Raw genomic sequence first — 20,161 nt, 5'->3', positions numbered from 1 at the left:
TGGCCGTAAAAAAGTAATTCTTTTTTGCCCCGGTGATTTTAAAGTTCAAACGGCATACAAAGGTATTCTACACTGTAATATTGCTATCTTGTTCGCAAATGTTGTTAGGTATTTTGCACAGTAATTTGTTAATAAATAAAGGTATAAATAAAGGAATAAATTCTTTAACACAAACGTCAAATTGATAAAAATAGAAAGTTTTACTTGAGACCCTCAGCTGGTAAACTTGCATCTCTTGAAAAAAGCCTGGAGGAGAGACGTTGGAAAGCCTATATATATATGGGCGCCTCCAAGTAAGGTTTCAAGCATTTGGTGGCGTTCTTAGGCAAACTTACACATTGCTCTATCTTCAAGGTTTGCTAGAAGGTGCAAGGTCAAAAAAGCGAAATTTTACCGAAAACAACACGGGAATGCCGCAAATGCGCGGTACGCGTGGAATTTTAATCGCGCCTTTAAGGTGATTTTAGCTATCTGGACTATCCAGAGGCCAGCTGTTAATGAGATAGGCGCCACAGGCAGCGCATCACCGTGTAAGCTGACTTTGCTCGAAAACTCAACTAATCCACCACGAAGACTTCTCCCAAAGCGTGCAAAAATAAACGAAAAACGATACAGGGTATGTGTTTTGTTGTTACGTTTATTAGAGAACTTAAGCGACGCGTAGTAACAACCAATTAAGGAGAAAATATAAAAAATACTTCAGACAAAATATGCGCGCACGATATAACACTTTCCGTTCAAGGATGAGTGAAACACTGCCGTGAGACGAGCGCGGTCGTTAGCAATGCGATGGCATTGGGACACAAAATGGTGCCAAGACAGGTTAAAAATAACGCAGAGGTGGAACTGAGTGTGTAGGTATGAAGAAGCCGTCGCTAATACTTATAATCTCGTTCAGCGGCGTCGGTCAGCGGTAAAATCAAAAAACATATATAAAAAGCTTGAATGTCGCCTCGAATTCTCGCTCTTGCATTTGTTCCGCTTGTAATAATGGGACGGCTGACTGTGTTAGGACGCGCGCAGATACACATGCGTTCGCAGATATTTCCCAAATAAAGCCACACCCATGACCAAACGTGTACAGGAAATGGTATCAAAACTATAGAACCTTGAGGCCTGTTGATAAATAAACATCTCTATAATGTCATACAACTGGCAAGAACTGCGAATACAAAAGAAAGAACTCGAAATTCAAAAAAGACAAATACGACAGACAACTGTCATTCGCTGGGCCGAAATGCAATCCGCGAAAGTTGAAAGTAAAAAACAAAAACCAAGAAAGCAAAACTGCACAAAATCACGCAAGCTTTGCGGGCGATCAATACCGAGAGACGCACTAATATGCATTGCACTTTAAAAGGCCCGACGAGACGACGTCAAAATCAAATCGCACAAGGAAACAAAAGACGGATTTTACAATAACGCAAGTAAAATAATGTGTTACATGAGGTACTGTAGGTGGGTGAACGTTAACACTTGACGTGTTTGTAGTGAGTTTGTGTGAGAGTGGTGCGTTTTTTAACTGAAGGAAGATGGAAAAGAAGGGGCGAAGAGGCCAATACGCAGACAGACGAAACGAAGACAAAACGACAAAGTGTCGCTCTAATACAATGACGCCGCAGACCCAGGTTGAATGTAGACCGTAGAAGTAGTATGGATGTTAGTGTGCGACAGGAAGACACAAATCGAACAAAGGGATGCGGCACAACAGAGTGGCTCGGAGGCGTGCACTCCAATACACAGAGTCGACCTCCCAGCAAGTATGACTTGGGCGACTGACTCTTTAAAATGTAGCGCGTCTCGCTCGTGTCTAGACGTTTAGCGACGTGAGGACGTCGGCCGAGCGGTTTCGCCTTATTGCCGCGCTGTGCGTTTCGCAGCCGGCAGAGGCTGGGAAGTCGCCAGGGGCGGGAAAGTGCACCGACGAGCGCTCAGTGTTGGGCGTGGGCGAACCGGAAGACTGCTGGGAGTGGTAGCCCTCCTCCGGCTGCGGCGTCTCCGCAGCGCCGCCATTCTTTATTGTGGCCTCGTTGGACCGGGTCTGCTTACTGGCCGAAGGGTGTTGAGCAGTACTTTCCCTGCAGCAATGGACGGGAGGCGCTCTGGCGCGGGAGTCCGCCACCCATTCGCCGTCGGGAGTTTGACACGCGCTGTCAATGCGCTCCGTCGAGCCTTTGGCAACTCGCAGCAGGTCGCTTGGGGCACGAACAGAGCCGGGCGCCTCCGGTCCTTGGAAGAGTGCGGTCGCGGTGTCGTGAGACGAAGCAGCGGCCGGATTTTCGAAAGAAGAATTGCTGTCGTCGTCCGGATGTGCTATCTTTCGTATTAGGCCGTTAGCAGCCGACTGCGGCAAAAGGCACTGGTTGATTGTGATCTTATCGAAGCCGGGATCCGAGATGGCGTGACGGTGGATGCGAATCGCTTTGCATATTTTGGCTGGGTGGCTCCCTCGTTGTGAAGGTGAACCGGCCTGTACGTGGTGCAGGAGACCTTGTTCCAGATACATGTGTCGCCACTGGGTAAAACAAAAGCTCTTTAAAATAGTAATTCGGCTTGTTACTAACACGGTATCCTACAGTTAGTATAGACAGCAATTTCACGAACACTACAACCGAATAACCACTCGAGCTTATAATTGGTTTGAAAAGAGTTCAAGTTTAAGGCGTGGCTTAACCTGTTGACATTTGCTTACCTTTAGCATTTCTGCTTTGACGCCAAGCATTTGACTTTCCCGGTTGTTCGGCCATTCCAAGACGCTTGCGTTGGAAAGATCGGAAGAATCCATTTCGCTGATTCCCTCATCGTTGGACGAAGTGGACTTGAGCGGTCGCTAAAGAAAAACTCAAGTTCAGCAACATAAACATTACGCAAGCAAGTAGGATTCAAAATTTAAAAAAGGAGAGATATTAGGATGACGTATTATGTTCAACAAGGAATGTATTACTTTGGCATCTCCAGTTCCGTTACATTATAAACGCCAGCTATAAACCGGAACAATAAAATTGTACACTAAAATAAAAAATGCATCGTAAAATATAAGTGCACCGCCAATTTTCCAAACAGACAAATTACGAGTCGAATAAATCGACACTACAAGATTTCTGAGCAAATATTCTTAAATTTTGAACTCGAGCCGGAGTTAAATAAGTCTGGGATATGTTGAAACACAAAAAAAATATTGTTTACGCGCCAGGCGGCGTTTGATTGTCCAATCGTTTTAACACTGGTGGCTCTTGTAGTGGCAGTTACTGCCTACCTGGAGCAACTGGCGGCGATTCTTGTCTCGTAGTTCGGCCTCGATCTGCTGGCGCTCCTCGACGATCCGCTGCAGGGCGACTAGCTGGTCGGAGAGCTGCTCGGTGTACTTGTCCACTTGGTTGCTCTGCAGAAACTTCGCCTGTGCGCCGCAAAGAAGACAAAGAGACGGCGATAAATGTCAACGGCCCTCCTTGGCGCGGCGCTTTGTCTCGGTATACTTCCGAGAGCCGAGGGCGACTTGACATTCAAGGAATGCCAGTCAAACAACCGCCGAACGGGAAGCGACAGTGAAGACGTTTTTGTTAAAAGCGTTTTTAAGAATGGTTTAAACGAGAAGCACACATACTGCTATGGAATTTAGGAAATCGTAAAACTTTTACAGCGATTTAAGAATGTTTTGTAATTTACCTCTTCTAGGTAGAACCTAAAGAATTCGCACAATAAAACAGGCAAATTGTACTATGCTAGTCCCATTTAAACTGGTTTGTTGATGCAGCACTTCTCAGTCGGGTGTTTAATCAGGTTACACATGTTTTAGGACGGCGTTATAAATGATTTACGTTGTGAAGAGCAGTGTCCTTTTTAACTTTAAATGAAAATTATTAAAATTGTAATAGTTTGTATAGTGTGTACTGCTTAGCGTTGTAAAATTTGGGTTAAAACTTTATTTAAAACTGGAATGGTTTTATTATCGGTGCGATAGGCTATACGCACTACGCACGTCTGGTTTGTATTTTTTGAATAGTTTTCTACTGTGTCTAAAAGCGATAGTATTCAGTGTCGCTTTTCGAATGCGCCAACGTTAATAAAATAATCCCGCTCTCGCATTAGCGAAATGTATGGAATTCCAAATAGCCCAGTTAAAAAACGGCTGTGAAATGACACATCGCGCAGTTTAAAAACAACGACTTGTGAGTAAGACGGCACTTACGGCAATGCGAGGGAGAAAGGCGGTCGCCGCTGCCTGGTTGGAATTCCACATCGCGGTGGAAAACACGCGCGTAAAAACAATTATAGCTCGGCAATAATTCAGCGAAAAATGTTTACGGTGTTTTGTTCGTTGGGCATTGTCCAATATGTGTGTAGAAGAACAGGTAAAGGGCTATTTCGAATGCGTAAACTGGACAAAAATACAGATATATGCCAAATCAGAATACAAAGTATGGGGATTAACAAGACTGAAAATACATTTTCACCACATTACCCACATTCCAGCGTTACTAATCAATTCTAAATCGGTTGTTTTGTAACTCTGAAATTTGGTTCCGGTGCAAAGCCGGTCACGTTTTTTTGTCTTAGTTCACTATACGCTTGAAAAGAGCCAACTAAACACAGTAGACCAAGTAGTAAGTTGCGCTCAGCTCACCTTATAGCATCTGATGGCGGTGTTGGATTTTTCTAGGGAGGAGTTGAGCTGCTCGATTTCAGCGTCTTGCTCCGCCAACCTCTCGCGACACTCTTCCAGTTCCTCTTGCAGCTGCCTTTCACGCTCCGCAAACTTGCGACCTGTCGGAGGCATAACCATGTCAACCAACGAGAATAAACAGTCAGCGAACTGGCCGGTTCGTCAGTATACAGTATTTATGAGATTTTTTTTTATTAAACGTCCGCGTGAATAAATGCGTTCTGTTCTTACGTGAGCAACCCAATTCAAATAAAAAAATATATTTTGATATTTAAAACACAAATGTGCGAAACTGGCAAACTGAATGTGACTGGGGAGATATCTCCTCGCCCTTCACGTAAATGACGTCAAGGGCTTCAAATGAGACAAATGTTCTTTAGACTTTCCTGTCTTAGTCATAGTCAGTCATTAATAAGTTCTAGTCTTAAGACTTCAAAGACTTCCTAATAACTGACTATGACTAACACAGAAAAGTCTAAAAAACAAGTGCAAAACTGTTATGTATTTACGTACGACCTTTTCAATTTAGCCATTAAGAACAAACTTTACAATATATTTTCTTTACTACAAAAATCATCTCGGGAAAATTTAATTCAATGACAGGTTAGGATATGCGAGAGGGAAAGTACTTTACAGCAATGCGAAAGCGGCTTTCAACGCAGCCGAGCACACCCAAAGCAGTGCGGTTTTTATACTTAATCCAGCGAACACAAACTAATAACGCTTTCGTCGGCATTTCACGTTATGCGATGCCGCTTCAAGTAAAGTAATGCCTGATACCAGCTTCGACAGAAGAGTAGTGATTTTAACAAAACCGGGAAATTCCGACCGAAATTATCTTCGCCGCTTTGACGCGTCTAGACAGAGGTAGCATTTTTCCTGCTTTTTTGACTTAAATGTGACACTGTAGTCAGGCTAGATGGCCGACACGCATTTTATAACCATACCGAAGCCAGGATAATTCTAGACATTTTACAAATACGAACATTATTTGGGTATTAAAACCGCACCGATCCGATTAACGAAATATCGCTATTAATTCCTTGGTAATTATCGTGTGTATGAATTTATTCGCTTTTCGTGTTTGAAACTTCCGCGAAAAGCCGAAACCGCAGCAACTCCATACGAACATACGAACCGCACGAGATAATCGCGCCGATGTGGACTTGCAAAAAAGGAAATGTCAGGCGATTATCGGCCAGAATCACTGTACGGCGAAAGGCAGCGGTTTTCCGACACGGCCTACCGAATGGTCGTGACAGAATATTTATCCGTCAGGCTAAGAAGGGAGCTTTTTTTGCACCTAAGGCTCAAAGGAGAAAATCTGGCGTATTTTCCTCGGGCGCGCAACAAGAAGCATGTATCCAAGTTCACCAAAGCTAACAATTTCCTATTAATCTTTTTAAATAGTCAAATACCGCTTTTCGTATTTAAATTTAAATACAGATGATTCAGAGAAGGCGCTAAAATATACTGACGGTGAGATCATTTGGCATATTCGTCCGAAGCGGAAACTGAACGGCACGCTGCCGTCGTCTGGAAAGCGCTCGAAACTGAGCAAGACCCGCTTTTATAAAACACCGCAGCCGCCAAATCACAGCAGCGCGAGCCTATAGCCGACAAATTGTTTCACGTCGAATTCCGAGCGAACTGCATGATCCAAGTAGTAATTGAGCGTTCGGCGCGTCCGCTGTTTGAGCACTAACATCAGCTTCACTTGGAGCGATTCATCGCTTGGAGATGAATAGGCGAGAGCTTAATTGGGCCGATGCGCTCCCGATTCCCGTGTTATTAGCTATGCCGTGTAGCACCGCAGGTGCGCGTCCATGCGCCGTGTTATGTAGTTATGTAGTAATTTGGGCGAACACCACATCACGTTGTTATTCATTGGCCGATGCGTCGACATTCCTCACTTTTAGGCCGATTTATAGCGCCACCATAAACAGCCCAATTCATATTACGTTTTTCCTTTTTTAAGCAAAGCAGAACCCGAAAATTACGTGAAAATTAGGGAGGTACAAAATCTTTCAAAATAACGAAAGAATTTAACGAGTCTGTAACATGTGTAACAAAGGATTCTGGCGCTTTTTAAAAGGAAGTCGAATAATAAGTTAACCAAAAAGGTCAAAAAAGTGACTGTTTCATCCAAGCTAAGAACCATCTCCATCCACATTTTCCATCAAGATTCAATTAAAGTTATTTGCTGCCTAAGATCGTTTGGGAGCATAACTGAAAATGGAATGTTAACCTACAGCGAGATTCTTAACGTGTGCGGGCAAATAATTATAGGTCGTATACAAACGTACTTTGTGCTTTGTTGAGCTCCATCACATTCCGCTGTTTCACTTCGTCATCTTTTAGTGACGATATGCTAACGGACTTTAGATCTTCGGTCATCCTCGCTACGTGTTCTGCAAAATAGAACAGTGTTTGTTGCAAACTTACTTTAAGGCTCGTTTAAAAAAACTGAAAGTCCCTCGCAATGAGCAGAACGTTGTACAGTAGGCTATACTTGGAACCAAACAAAACACGCGCTGTCGTAAAAAAACAACAAGACAGGTTTGTCCGCGCTCCAACGCAATTCAGTCTCTCAGTTTGGGTGTGATGACGCACGGTAAGGCGCACACAATAGTGGCCGAATTCCATACGTATTTGGGTGTACAGAGAACTGCGCTCGTGGTTCACAGAACAGAAAGCGACTTTACTCACTCCTCACTGCAAATTTGCGGTGGTGTGCAACTCGAATTCCAATTCACAGGCGACGTTGAGTCACCCGGTTTCATTTCGTCCAACAAACAACCTCAAGTCTCTCAGTACCAAAGCTAATAGTCTAATAGGCATAGAGCAAGGTATGTTGGTTGCGCGCGATCTAAGTTCCTAGTCGGGCCGACATATTTGCACAACTGCCAGACAGGGACAACCAGTGCTGCTGGAATGCCAAGTTCTACAGCGAGCGTATAGCTGTTAACTTCAGTAACGAGCTTGTATCCCATTATGACAGCAATGCAACCGCACCTCGGGCCGCAATTGCGTCACGACCGATGCTGGGATGCATGCAACCTGGTGATAAGGCGGCTTTTAACTGCGCGGAACCGCTCGAGCGAAGACCGTTTTAGAAGGGCCGTGCTTCGAGTGATTGGCTGAAGAGAGATAACCACCCAGACCGCAAACGCACATTGAGCACATAGCGATGTGCGTGTGCGAGCCTGTCAGCAATTAAGGCCTCCCTGTCGAGGGAGATCTGAGTCAAGTTTTGACAAGGGTGGAAAGGTGCAACATAATGTGGCGTTTGGAATTCTTTCGCGCTGCCTTTTAATTTGACTCAGTTGGGCGCAAAACTCCCGGCATATTGACCATAACCCGACATTATCCCTAGTTGGAAACCACAGCGGCAATCAATTACCGATGATTTTGACCACTAACGGCCTTTGCGATCAATTTGACAGCTCATAATAACAGTTTAATACGGAAGTGAGATTTCGCCGACCAGTGTCGCCAAAGTACAAATTAGGTGAATTGTTCTTGTTTAACTCATGAGGTTAAGCTTTAGCGCATTGGTATAAAGTTAAAAGTCGAAACGTATTGGCTACAATGTCATCGTTTGCGATTTTAAATATGTTTTAACGCTACTAAAAAAATTCCAATGTTCGAAACCCACCTTCCAGAGACCGATTTTCTTGCTCCAAGTGCTGGACCTGTGCGGAAAGTTCGTTTCTCATTTCGACCTCGAGCTTTTCTCTTTTGTTTACCGACTGATGGAGGGCGAGGTGGTCTTCTGTGATTCTTTGTAGGTCGACTTCAATCTAAAAGTAAAACGAAAATGCATCAGTTGATAGACTCCTATATAAATTCTTATAGTCACATACATTGGCTTAAAGAACAGACGCGTCATATTATGTTTTTCGTTATATCGTTTAACAGGGAATATAGAACTTTCCAAATACCCATCCACATAGAGTTCTTACACATTTAGGCACCTGCTCCATAGTTGTTAGTTAAACAAAATAAAGGGATACAAAATAAAAGGGATACAAATTATGGGTATCTATGGTACGATTTTTTATGATCAATACCAACTTTTAGTCTAACTTTTTTGCCTAAAAAACATAAAGGGAATATGATGGAAAATGAGTAATCTTACTGATTCGAATCGCTTGAGCTTCAGTAGCGTGGCCTGCAGCTGGTTGCTTAGGTTTTCGTTTTCCAATTCTAAGCGATCTGTGAGGTCAGCGTTGCTGTTCGGACGACTTCCGCTGTTGCTGCTGCTGCTTCCGCTACCGCTAGTGTTGTTAGGGTAAGACGAGCCCTTGGAGCTGCTGTTTCGCTTGCGCCGCCGCGCAATACGACTGGCGCCTCCGCTGCTAGTGACACTGCTGGTGCCGCTGTTCATGCTATCGCTCTTTGTTACGCTGCCGTTGGTCACCGGGGTGAATGCATCCTGTGGGTAAGCGCTATGCATCGGATAGGTGGTTGGTGTGTGGTTGGCGGGACTTCTCACGTCCTGGAAGTTGGGCAGTTCCTGGTAGTTGGGCGTGCTCACCGCGGTCACTGTAGACGACGAAGACGAGGATGAGGCCCCTTGCACCAATACGTTTCTCCCGCTGTTAGTCCGTTTGAAATACTGTCCGCCGCTGCCGTTGCCACCACTGGTTTGTCTTTGGTGTACCTGGGTGGCTGTGCTTGGCGCGATGCTGCCCTGGTACGTCGACTGCTGCTGCTGCTGCTGCTGCTGCTGCTGCTGCTGCTGCTGCTGCTGCTGTTGCTGATGCTGCGGAGGTGGTGGTTGTGGTTGCTGTTGCTGGAATGTAGCCATCGTGTAGGGGGAGTCCTTCGAGGCGCTGTAGAACGGAGTGCCACGCATTGGCGTTCCTGGAAAGGTGCTGGGAACCGTTGTTGGCGAGGTTACCGTGGGGCTGTTGAGCGCGCTGCCACACCTACGCGAAATACAGTGGATATTTATTTATGTAAAACGACAGCATAAAATGTTTCGACTTATCGCCAATAATATGTAGAAATTCGTAAAATTCCGCACGGGACTTTGTACTTCCAGTTTAAATAGCTAGATTTTAGGTTTACAAGCAAGTCCTAAAAAATAATAAAAAAAAATAGGAAAAGGCCGTACCCGTTCCTTTTCTTGCTCGATTGGCCGAGTGCCAGCGAGTTGGGCCGCTGTGGCTGCTGCGGTTGCCACGATGACCCTTCATCGGATTGCTGTGACATATGCGACTTTTCCAGGCCCATCATGCCGGCAGGATAGGGAGGGGGCGGTCTGCGCGGCGGCGACTTGGCGTTTATCATCTGCTGGTGAGGGGGAGTGGACATGGCCGGCTGCTGTCCGGGACTGCTGTGCATTCCGACGGGCGAATAATAATGACTGTGCATGCTGGGAGTGGACGGTGTGCGCATGTAGCCGCCTTGGCCTGTGGTCGGAGTCTGCGGCATAATACTTGCTGACGAATTGGCTTGATGCAGTTGTTCAGAACAGTTACTATCTCTTGCGTTTGTCTGTTAAAAATTAAACAAAGTTTATAACTTTCGTTTCAACAATTACCAATGAGACATATTGAAAAACATCACTTTCAAACAATAGGGCCTTATTGTTTTCTGTGTCCTTACTAAAATTAACTTCTTTAATATTTGCGTTAATGTTCTGCCTACTTAAAGGTTAGTGTTGTATATCGCAATTGTTGGTTACGTCGTACAGTAAGGAAAAAAGTAATAGGGTTATAGTAGTGCTATATTGTCTTCACAATTTTTATTTCAAAACTTGAAAATTTGCAACAAGTTAAGCACGTTTTTCTCTAAAGGTAGCCTTGGCAATAGTCGCATTAACCCTACTGGATCCTTATCACATCGCATTTACGCTGTCAACAGCAGCTATTTATTTTAATTTTATGTCTCTTAAAGCACTCTGGCCTCCCGAAATCAAGAACGATTTCACATGTGATACACTAGGCTAGCCGTGCGTAATAACGTCGATTAAATGCCTAATGAATTCGTTGCAAAGTAAAAACAATTTCACTGCAAACATCTCAATATCCTCAACTTTTAACTAGCCTACTGTTCCTGCAAACTCTCTCAGACTTGTGAGAAGCAACACCTCGCGCTCGCGGCTGCCGATAAGCTTATTAGACGTTGAATGAACGAAGGTGTCGGCGTCAAATCGCTCACGGCGTTCACAAAACTCGCGCGGCGCATGACTTCACAACTGCTGCCTTCACTCGCAGTAGGTGCGACAATAATTACAATCTTAGGGCCCCAATCATGATCTACAAAATTTAATGCCAGACCTAATTAGCGGATAAACCCGTAGTGCAAATACAGTGCCAATATTCACATGTTTCGATTTGGCAAAACACGAACATAAAACAAAATTTTGCATAAAATAAATTGTCACTGTCCTCAACATCAAAAACGTGTCAAAGGACCAGCGTTACATGCCGAACTGAAAATATAGTGCTGTAAAATATCGCGCTTACTTTTCAGGAAGCCAGTCAATTTAATTTGTCTCGAACTCTAAATCCCTTGTGAATATGCAGCCTATTATCTTCTATAAGGGCAGCTAATCGGGACGTGCTAAATTTGGGAGCGGAACCTGATACACGATAAAACGAACGACCCTCGACAAGCGTTTTAGTTGGAAGACATCACTCAGTTCGCTGCGGCCTAAACCGCAACAGGGACGGTAATGCAACCTAAAAGCTTCACTCCTGTCAGCTCTTGGCGCAGAAAGACGATTTCGTCTCTGTAGACCCTTTTTTCTATGGCGGAACGGTTATTGATATTCCTGAAATCACTGGGCGACCGCATGCTAAAATAAGCTACAAATGAACGGAGTATAGCGGACAAACTTGCGTTACTAAATGAACGGAAACGGATCGTTTTCATGGATTCTTCTCCATCTCACTCTTTCTCTTTATGCCCACCAAGCTAAACCAAACAAAGAAAACACTTCAGCAGCAGCGTACTGCGCGGCACCTCTCACTCTCGAAGTTTACGCAGCGCACTTTAATTTCAACAATCAACAGTCACACAGCACATCATAACCAGCAGCAGCAGCACCAGGCGTCAATTTCGTCGAACGCTTTAGTCGTTCTCGCGTCCCAACATCGCACGAAGCCCAAACGCTATAATCTGCTGGCGTCGTTGAACGACTATCTGACAGTGTACGCTTGAGTTAATCTCACTGGGCTCACGCGCGCGTTCAGCCATGTCAAGGGCGCACCACACGAGCGAGCATTCCGCGCGAGAGGCCGGAGGCACCGTGGCCTCGGCCTAGTTTCTTTTCTGACCGTCTCACGCCTACGTATCCGCGGCAGAATCCGCTTCCACTCGTTCAAAAAGCAGCGCAGCACGAAAACTAAGGTGGAAGTGGCCCGTGTTTTGTGATCGTCGGGATGCGGCGTGTTGTGAAAGTCGCCACGGCGCGGATAAGTGCGCGTTGTTAGTTGCACAGGATCGGAAATAATACGAGGGCGTCCAAAGGCAACTTTTGTCCATTTCGTCAACAAGCGGCGAAACAGCGCGACTCTTTGATGTTAGCTTATGTCTGAAACCACGCAAACAAAAGCATCCACGCGCTTTAAATCAAGCTTTATTTGTAAAAAAATGAAATAAAATGTGCGGATCGGCGTTAAATTCACTCGGTTTTCTTACAGGAAAGTTTTTACCCTCTACCACTTTCATGTCATCGCTGTTTCTGGGACGTGATCTCAGCGCCGAAGAATGCGGCGGCTCGCCGTTACGCTCAGTCGCCCCGGGGCTGTTGTTCTAGTCGATCAGCCCATCTCCAGTCGTTGGTTTAGTTTATTTTGCTATCCCACGCCGGGCCTTACAGCTAACGAAGCAGGCGTTTTTAAAACCTTAAAATGCCAACCGCCGTCAAGTTGCCGGAGCGCTGATGCGGCTTGTTTAAGAGCCGCTGACATTCTCGGCTCGCTCGTTAATGGCACACCGCGCGTTTTGCTACATTGTTCGTGATATGCAAAGTGCCTTTCTAAGATCACATTTCGTGCCAGTGACCAGCACTGCACTAAACGCTGGCGAAAAACCATGCGATACATTTTGAGAATTATTTGCCAACGCGTTTTTTGACAGTTAATAAAAACCCTTGTTTAAATGCTATCAACAACAAGTTTGTGTGTAACCATTTTTCCTAGGAGAAAAAACAAGCGAAAAAAAATTAAAGAGTCGTATTCCTTTTGTGATTTAGTTTTCACCAACAATAAATATAAAACTTTATAAAAAAGCAACACAAACATGGGTGCAACCGGCTAAAAAATCATTAAAAAGGTGTTAACTCGTAAAGCACGCGCCCACCTGTGAATAGCCGGGATTCTGTCCTAGTTCCTCAGATGAGCGCGAAGTTTGACCCGAAAACGGACTGGAATGAGCCGAATACCTTCGCTGTTCTTTTACGTCTGGCTTTCGTGGCCCGGGCGAGGGATTTGACACGCTAGCGCCGTGCTTTGGTTGCGCTGAACCGTGGTGAACGTGGTTGGAGGAAAGCGTCTGCGAAAGGCTAGCGGACGAATGTGCTAGTCTGTCATCGACCACGTTGATATGATCGCTCGACAAGCGGCGCTCATCAAACGGCGCGGCCCGGTTACTGTGAGGATGAACCAGACCTTTGTCCATGGGATTCTGATGCAACGAGCTGGACCGCGCCACCGGAAGCGTGCCTTTGCGATCGCTGCGAATCCCGCGCAGCTGCGCTAAGCGACTAGAGTCCGCCACATGCGAACTGTCCGTGTAAAGATGCTCGTCGCCGCCGCTGCTCGACTTCAGATGTCCGTTCAAGTGTGGGCGGGAACTGCTGGTCGCGTCCAGCGCAGGACCGCTACCTCCTTGCCTCTTCTTGGTCTTGATCTGCTTGCTGTTGTCGGTCGATACTGAGGCAGTTAAATGGTAGCGGGGCGATAGGACATGTGGAGCACCACCGCTGAAGCTCCTCTCTGGGTCATCAACGGGAGCGTGTCCGATCTCGAGTCGCGCTTCCGCGTAAGAAGGCGGCGGACGCCGGAGCAGCGATTCACTCTTGCCCGGATCGCTTTTGTTTCTCTTTTGCATTTCCGCGCGCGATAGCTGGATTGCGACCTTGCGATCCGACCGGGCTTCGGCGGCCGAGGCGTCATCCGACGCTCCAGACTGGCTAGCGTGTTGGACATAGGCGCTAGGCTCTTTGGGGCGTCGCAGGGTTGACAGGCACAAAGCGTCCAGTCGCGCGGCAGGACCGCTTTCGCCGGCGCGAGAGTTTGCCGCGTCCACTGGCTCCACGAAATCCTCGTACAAGTGGACTTCGTCGACGGACAACGGCGGCTGAGCGGCCGACTTGAGGGCGTCGAGCGCGGGGCTTCCACTCGGCGTCGAATTTTCATTGCCGTAGCGCTCGGCCAGTAGACGCTGTAGCACTGTACCTCCTCCGTTCCCATGACTTGAAGTTTCGTTCATTGCGAGGTTTGTTAGCGCGTTGATGGGATGATTACAGAGCAACGGGTAAAGGGCGTCTTGCCTCTCAAGAGCGAGGACAGCAGTCGGTTGGACGGATGGAGCTCATGGTTTGTCGCCACTGATTCCACTGATTAACAATAGAACAACAATAAACTGGGAAAATAGTATCTCACGAAATCGACTATGTGTTTACCTGTAAAGCAATGATGAATAGTATTATTGAATAAAATAAATGTTAGGTTTACATAAATCCACCTAATCTACAATATTTCATCTAATGTGTTTAGGGAAATGGAAACGCTACATTCACCAAGCAACAGTTGTTAAATGCAGGATCAGATCCTGGCACAGTAAAAAAAATTATATTTAGACGACGTAAAATTTTAACGTGCTTGTTTAGATCATATAATGCATATATTTGCGGTGACTCACCAACCAACGGAAGCAAAAAATATCAAAAAAATAAAAAGTTAGAAATATCAACTCCGCAAACAGACTGCGATGATTTTAACGGGCTTTTCAAGCAAACATATATCCAAGTGTGTGGGGTAACCACGATTCAACGAACTCGCGAAGGGCATCTGTCTGACGGATATGTGTGTGACGTAGCACACAACCAGGTGATGAAGAGACGATAAACAACATTCCGCAAATTGACGATCGCGCCCTGGAGGTGTGGGTGCACTCCACTACACAAGAGTGCCTTTGATAGCTTAACGCGCATTCACGTTAGACGAATTAGCCGGGAGAATTCAAATCATCGGTGTCGGAACGCGATTTTGCGGTTTTAAGCACGCCTTTAATTTGACGTTGAAGCCTGTCCGCCTCACCCCGGGTAAACTTCGCCGGAATTTCGCCAGTTAACAAAAGCCGTTAAATAATGCCAGAAAAGTGCAGTGTTGGACATGGCCAAATTTTGTTGTGATTTTTGTAATGCTTGATTAATCAATGACATTGTTAGCCAAACATTTAGTTCGTGTCCAGTTATTTTGCTGGACTGTACCACATAAAGTACCCCGCGAATCTATTGCTTTGTTTCATTGCTTAGCGTTTTACCACTCGAGTTGGCGTTTCTTTACTGTTTGGTTTTCTTACCAACGTTATGAAAATGTATTGTTCGAATAATCTTCATTAATAGCCCCATGACTTGGCTCCTGTGCCCTCGTTTTCATTGGAATTAATCTTCAGTTAGCTATATACAGACGAATGACACATTGAATAAATCTAACAATTTTTATTTTTATTCACTATATTGCATTCAAGAAAGTGAAAATTGAACCAGCTCAATAATTTTACAGTTATCTGAACAAGTGTGAAAATAATTTTGGTAATTTAAGTCGGTCATGTTGACAAATGATGGATTGCGAAATCTATTGAAGTTTAGCGAATACTTCAACTGATCGAATCGGTTATATTGTCATTCAAAGCCTTGGATAAAAGATACCGAGCGCTGGGTCGAGCTGGGGGCAAAAAATTTATTTCAACGCGCTGCTGTCGACGGCATTCCGTTGCGAAGAATGTAGGTCGGCGATTTATTTCCCCAACACAACAAAACACGCCGAGCACAGTGGGCGACAAGGCACGTTTTTGTACACGGCGAGTCGGGATGGCGGCCTGCCGCGTGTCGCAAAGGCGCAGGATCGCACGGGCGAACTGCCATTGTGCGAGTGTGCGTGTTTTACTGCGCGCCAGGCGTGATTGAGCGCGCGCGCCGGTGAGTGCGACATTCCGATCTCTCCGTCATCGGTCACCGGGAAAGGTGATGTTGACTCAAAGAAGAAGGCAAGCGCCTCTATCTTGTTTGTGGCACGCCGAGCGCCCCGGCGCGAAATGGAAAGAGAGTGGCGGTCGAGCGATCGAGCAAAACGCGAAGAGTGGGTGACTTCATGACTTGGTGCTGTGCCAGGGGTTGGTGCACCTTCTCTGATTCATCGCTGAAGATCGCCTAAAGGAAACTCCAGACGCTAAATTACCAGAGTGAGCGCTTTTGCCCTGTTTGCCAGACAACGATCGTTAAAACCACCATGAACAGTAACGTCGCTCCGTTTTTAGACTTCATTTTACTGAGCACATGTTTAACATGTTGCAGGTAAACCACAGTTATTCGAAAACGCGGGATGAGTACTTGTCGGCTGCTTGTGCGCGTCACAATGCCAGCACAATTAAAAAAGAAACCGCAACCTCGCCGACGAACGGTTGTTTAACTGGCTATTACTACCTAACGAAGCTCCAAAACAATATCGCGTTACACCAAGGCGCGGTTAAGTGTTTTGTCGAAATGGGCGCAGTACCTATCAAATGACCACTATTCCGTCCACACGAAACGTAATTAACCTATTGGTTGAAGTCGTCGCCATTGTGCAAAATTGTTTGGCTGGCTCGTCACATAACTTTGAGGTTTACAGTAAATCTTTGCAAGAATTCCAAAAGGAAAAGTTGTATTGCACCACTCAACATGATACACTTTTGGCGGACTACATATATATCGCTGGACGCTCTGTTTAACAACTTTGTTTATCATTAAAAAACTAGAAAAATTTGATAAACAGCGTAATAATAAAATGCGAATTAAGCTAGAACTGGGATACATAACCATTGTTGAAATGAAAGACAAAAATCAACCATATTGGAAGCTGTGTCGTCACAAGAATCTTATGTTACGTACGACGCAAACAATGTGGCTGAAGGCTGTTCCACAGACCACCATACACTTACAATCATTCACTGTCTAAAAGTGCCTGTACTACGATTTATTTTCTGATCTATCAGCTGTCAAAAAACTAAGGTTAAACAAAAGCCTGCTTTAAGCTCGTAGTAACATCGGATATTTCAACCCGACATTCTGATAGTACGTTAAGTTTGATGATTAACCTCGACTAGACCAGCAGTTTGCATTATATTTTTAAACTATCAATAAATTACCATGCAACTTACACTGAAACTTAGTGAGATATTCGCAAATCGCCCAGAGAAGACTTCGCTTTGACAGTATTGTCGGTAAAGCGAGTAATCTGTCAATAGAAGGCACACGATCGTAAATGAAGTGTCCTTTGGTGATTGATTATTGTGACCAAATTGCGGCTAAAAACAGAACTGTCACAGGCACCACTTCAATTGTCACGTGGTGGTTGATGTGACACTTAAACACATAACTGTCAACAATCTCACTAATCGATACCTATTGCTCGGCGCGTGAACGTGTATCGTTAAAGAGAGCACTGAAACCAAATATTGCCAAACTGCTTCAACCTGCATTTGACCATGACGTGCCCTAAACTGCTTTAACGCTCATTGTTCTGCCGGTGTGCTGACATTTTTCGCCTAGCCAACAAGCGAATTGCTGACATTCCCCAGGACCCACAGTAAAACTTCAGTTGGTCATCCAATTTCAGAGACCTGCGCGGCTTCTTTCTTTCAGTCAGCGCCGCCGCCGCGAAACAACGAGCACACGCACACACAAGCGCGCGCGCACGCTCATACATTACCCCGCACTCAGCAGGGAGGATAGACATTCCTCAGCCTCTCGCGGCGACGGACTTGTTTGTATAAAATGGCGAGATGGGTCGTGGCGGGCGAATGCCAGGCATTCCAGTCACGCATCGCTCGGCTGGCAGCGGGCGCACATAATTATCGATCCGCCAAAAATTGGCGGCGATAAAAATAGCGACGACATCTTAAAAGCCATATCCTTCGCCAAAGTGCCCCCGACTCCGATTGTGATGGGCGGTACTTTTTCGGTTAAAGGCCACTCACCTCTTCTTTAATTTCACGGACGTTCTGCAAGCGATCACTAATCGTGAAAATACCGTAAACGATTCGACGTATCAGTAACGTACGTGCACTACCAATGCGATTAATTAAAAAAAAAGTAAAATAGTTTTTACTGAACTAAAGTATAGATATATAGGACCGATGTCAGCGAGCATTTCGATCATTCAGCGGACACACACTCATGCTTTTTGAAAATAACGTAAGACAAAGCTATGTAGTCGTTGGGTAAAATAAACAAACTTAAAATATGGGCGAATTTATTAACAAATGCGTATTCTGTACAACCGAAACTAAACGTACCCATGTTTCCCACAGAAATAATAACCAGACGCAGATCTAGGAATTAAGGGGTCATGACAATTGTTTTTTCAGAGATGACGAGAGTGCGATTGGTCACACGACGCCTTGGGCTAAAAAGATTTCATCAAAATAGGCTACACATTCTAAAAACATAATAAGATTCGCACAAAAAACTATTTTTTTTTTATTTTACTGAGTTAAAATAAGCAAAAATACACTTAGTGGGGAGAGCATGACCACGCCCCCCTTGGACCGGCCCCTGAGCATGCATGCACGTTAATTTTGGCACATCTAAAATGCGTAAATATATTTAAGAGTTTGCATTTATTTAGATTTAAACGGCAAATAATTTTGAGAGAATATGGTATAGGGAAGTGGTTCTCAACCTTTTTAGCTTGCGGACCGGTAAAATTTAAAAACAAATTTTGTGGACCGGTGGACCTTTTTCAACCCAAAATGTAAATACGACAAAAGTATGCAACTTAAAAGCAAAGAAGGGAAACTTGAACTTAATAAGCCATTTGCTGCTGTCTTTTTGATATCATGTGTTATACGTGGTTCTATATAGTTTTTTTTTTTACATACAACATGGTCTTTCAAGTTTAAGAACTAGTTGTACCCTACGTTTAACCAGTTGGGCACAACCTTTGCAGCATTACGTAGCCTATACTAGCCTACCAAGCCAAGTGGATCATTAATGTTACGTCACAATGCTGCAAATTGCGGAACTGCCGAAATTTGATGGACAAGCTTTCAACATCATGCATTTTGCAAAATTGAGATTTAAAATTGTAACATATTTCACGGACCGGCAGATAAGTTGACGCTGACCGGCACCGGTCCGCGGACCAGCGGTTGAGAACCACTGGTATAGGGCGCCCCCTTACTAAACCCCTGTTGCGAAATGCATGGTATGCTTCTGTTAATACAAAAACATTAAAGCAGCTAGTGATTTCAAAGGTGAAGTCGAAATAATGTTATCAATGCAAATAGCATGCTGGGCCTCAAAAAGATACATATCTTAGTCACAATACGTGACGTTTTATTAGTTTGACAGGAAAAAGCATACACAAGATCTTCAGTTATTCAGTGAAACATCTATTGCTGCAATATCACATTTCTCCAATCTGCATTTGCGTGGGGTTGAAATCGGTCGTTGGAATTTGGTATGAAAATAAACTATAGAAAGATGTTGATCTCTCGACGGTAATGGCACTCCTGTCAAAGTTTATCGCAAAAAATCAGGCGGCAACAGTATGACACAGTGATAAATATAATAATTTTCTTCTTACGCTAAAACAGCCTGAAAAATACACATTCTCTAAAATTTCACAAAAAGTGCAATTCTTAACGTTGTTAAAAACTCATTCAATTTTTTTATGAATTACAAAAAAATTTTGCCTAAACTAGAAAGTAATAGACGAGGACAGGCCAAGTTGTTTTATACAAAAAACATTTGTGGAAAAACCAAGACCTATATACCAAGGGTTCTTCGATTACCGGCCAATATAAGTTAAACGGAAACACACAATAAGGCCTTCAGTAAAAAGCAACCATATACCTAAAGCAGAAAAGTATATAAAACCCTGGCATTAAGACCAAAACATAACAAAGCCGAATTGTCTAAATAAGACATAATCCTGTCGGTGTCAAGGCATTAAATTACAAATAATCTTAAAAACATTTTTTGTTCTTTGCGCCAAATGCAGCTCAAAGCAGCTTAATCGCACAAATCGCAAAAATATGCGTTTTTGGTTGAATTGGAAATAGTTTTAATTTAAAAGCACACGTGACGCCTTCGGCCAGGCTTGACCAAACGTTTTTAATAAAGCAGGGGTGGGCAACCTTTTAAACACAAGGGCCAGTTGGGAAATGTAATGCTTAGGGCCGCACATCAAATAAACACTAATTCATACTTTCAGCTTTCACTAGAAAAACTAATGAGCTACTAGGCTGCAACTACGGCCGTTTTGTCAG

At 44.6% G+C, this 20,161-nt stretch overlaps 1 protein-coding gene across 1 annotated transcript; it reads right to left on the bottom strand.

The window, feature by feature from the left end:
* Positions 1-670: 670 nt before the first annotated feature.
* LOC146157118 (uncharacterized) lies at positions 671-13,739 on the bottom strand. Its single transcript, XM_083387636.1, has 10 exons — positions 12,977-13,739; positions 9,786-10,168; positions 9,433-9,597; positions 8,805-9,342; positions 8,322-8,466; positions 6,970-7,074; positions 4,625-4,764; positions 3,257-3,397; positions 2,693-2,830; positions 671-2,515 (listed from the first exon to the last, which is right to left on the bottom strand). The coding sequence occupies exons 1-10, from the start codon at positions 13,730-13,732 to the stop codon at positions 1,811-1,813; spliced, it is 3,216 nt and encodes a 1,071-aa protein (XP_083243762.1). The 5' UTR covers positions 13,733-13,739; the 3' UTR covers positions 671-1,810.
* Positions 13,740-20,161: the final 6,422 nt, after the last annotated feature.

This window comes from Ascidiella aspersa, chromosome 4, assembly GCF_963924565.1.
Source record: "Ascidiella aspersa chromosome 4, kaAscAspe10.2, whole genome shotgun sequence".
NCBI lineage: Eukaryota > Metazoa > Chordata > Ascidiacea > Phlebobranchia > Ascidiidae > Ascidiella > Ascidiella aspersa.
This window is presented reverse-complemented; position numbering and strand designations above follow the sequence as displayed.

Excerpts from the sequence above, each read along its gene's own strand:
- LOC146157118 (XM_083387636.1), bottom strand. The coding sequence starts at position 13,732 with ATGCAAAAGAGAAACAAAAGCGATCCGGGCAAGAGTGAATCGCTGCTC. Across the intron at positions 9,598-9,785 it reads TCGAGCAAGAAAAGGAACGG|GTGTGGCAGCGCGCTCAACA; the intron begins GTACGGCCTTTT and ends TATTTCGCGTAG. Across the intron at positions 2,516-2,692 it reads TCAAAGCAGAAATGCTAAAG|TGGCGACACATGTATCTGGA; the intron begins GTAAGCAAATGT and ends TGTTTTACCCAG.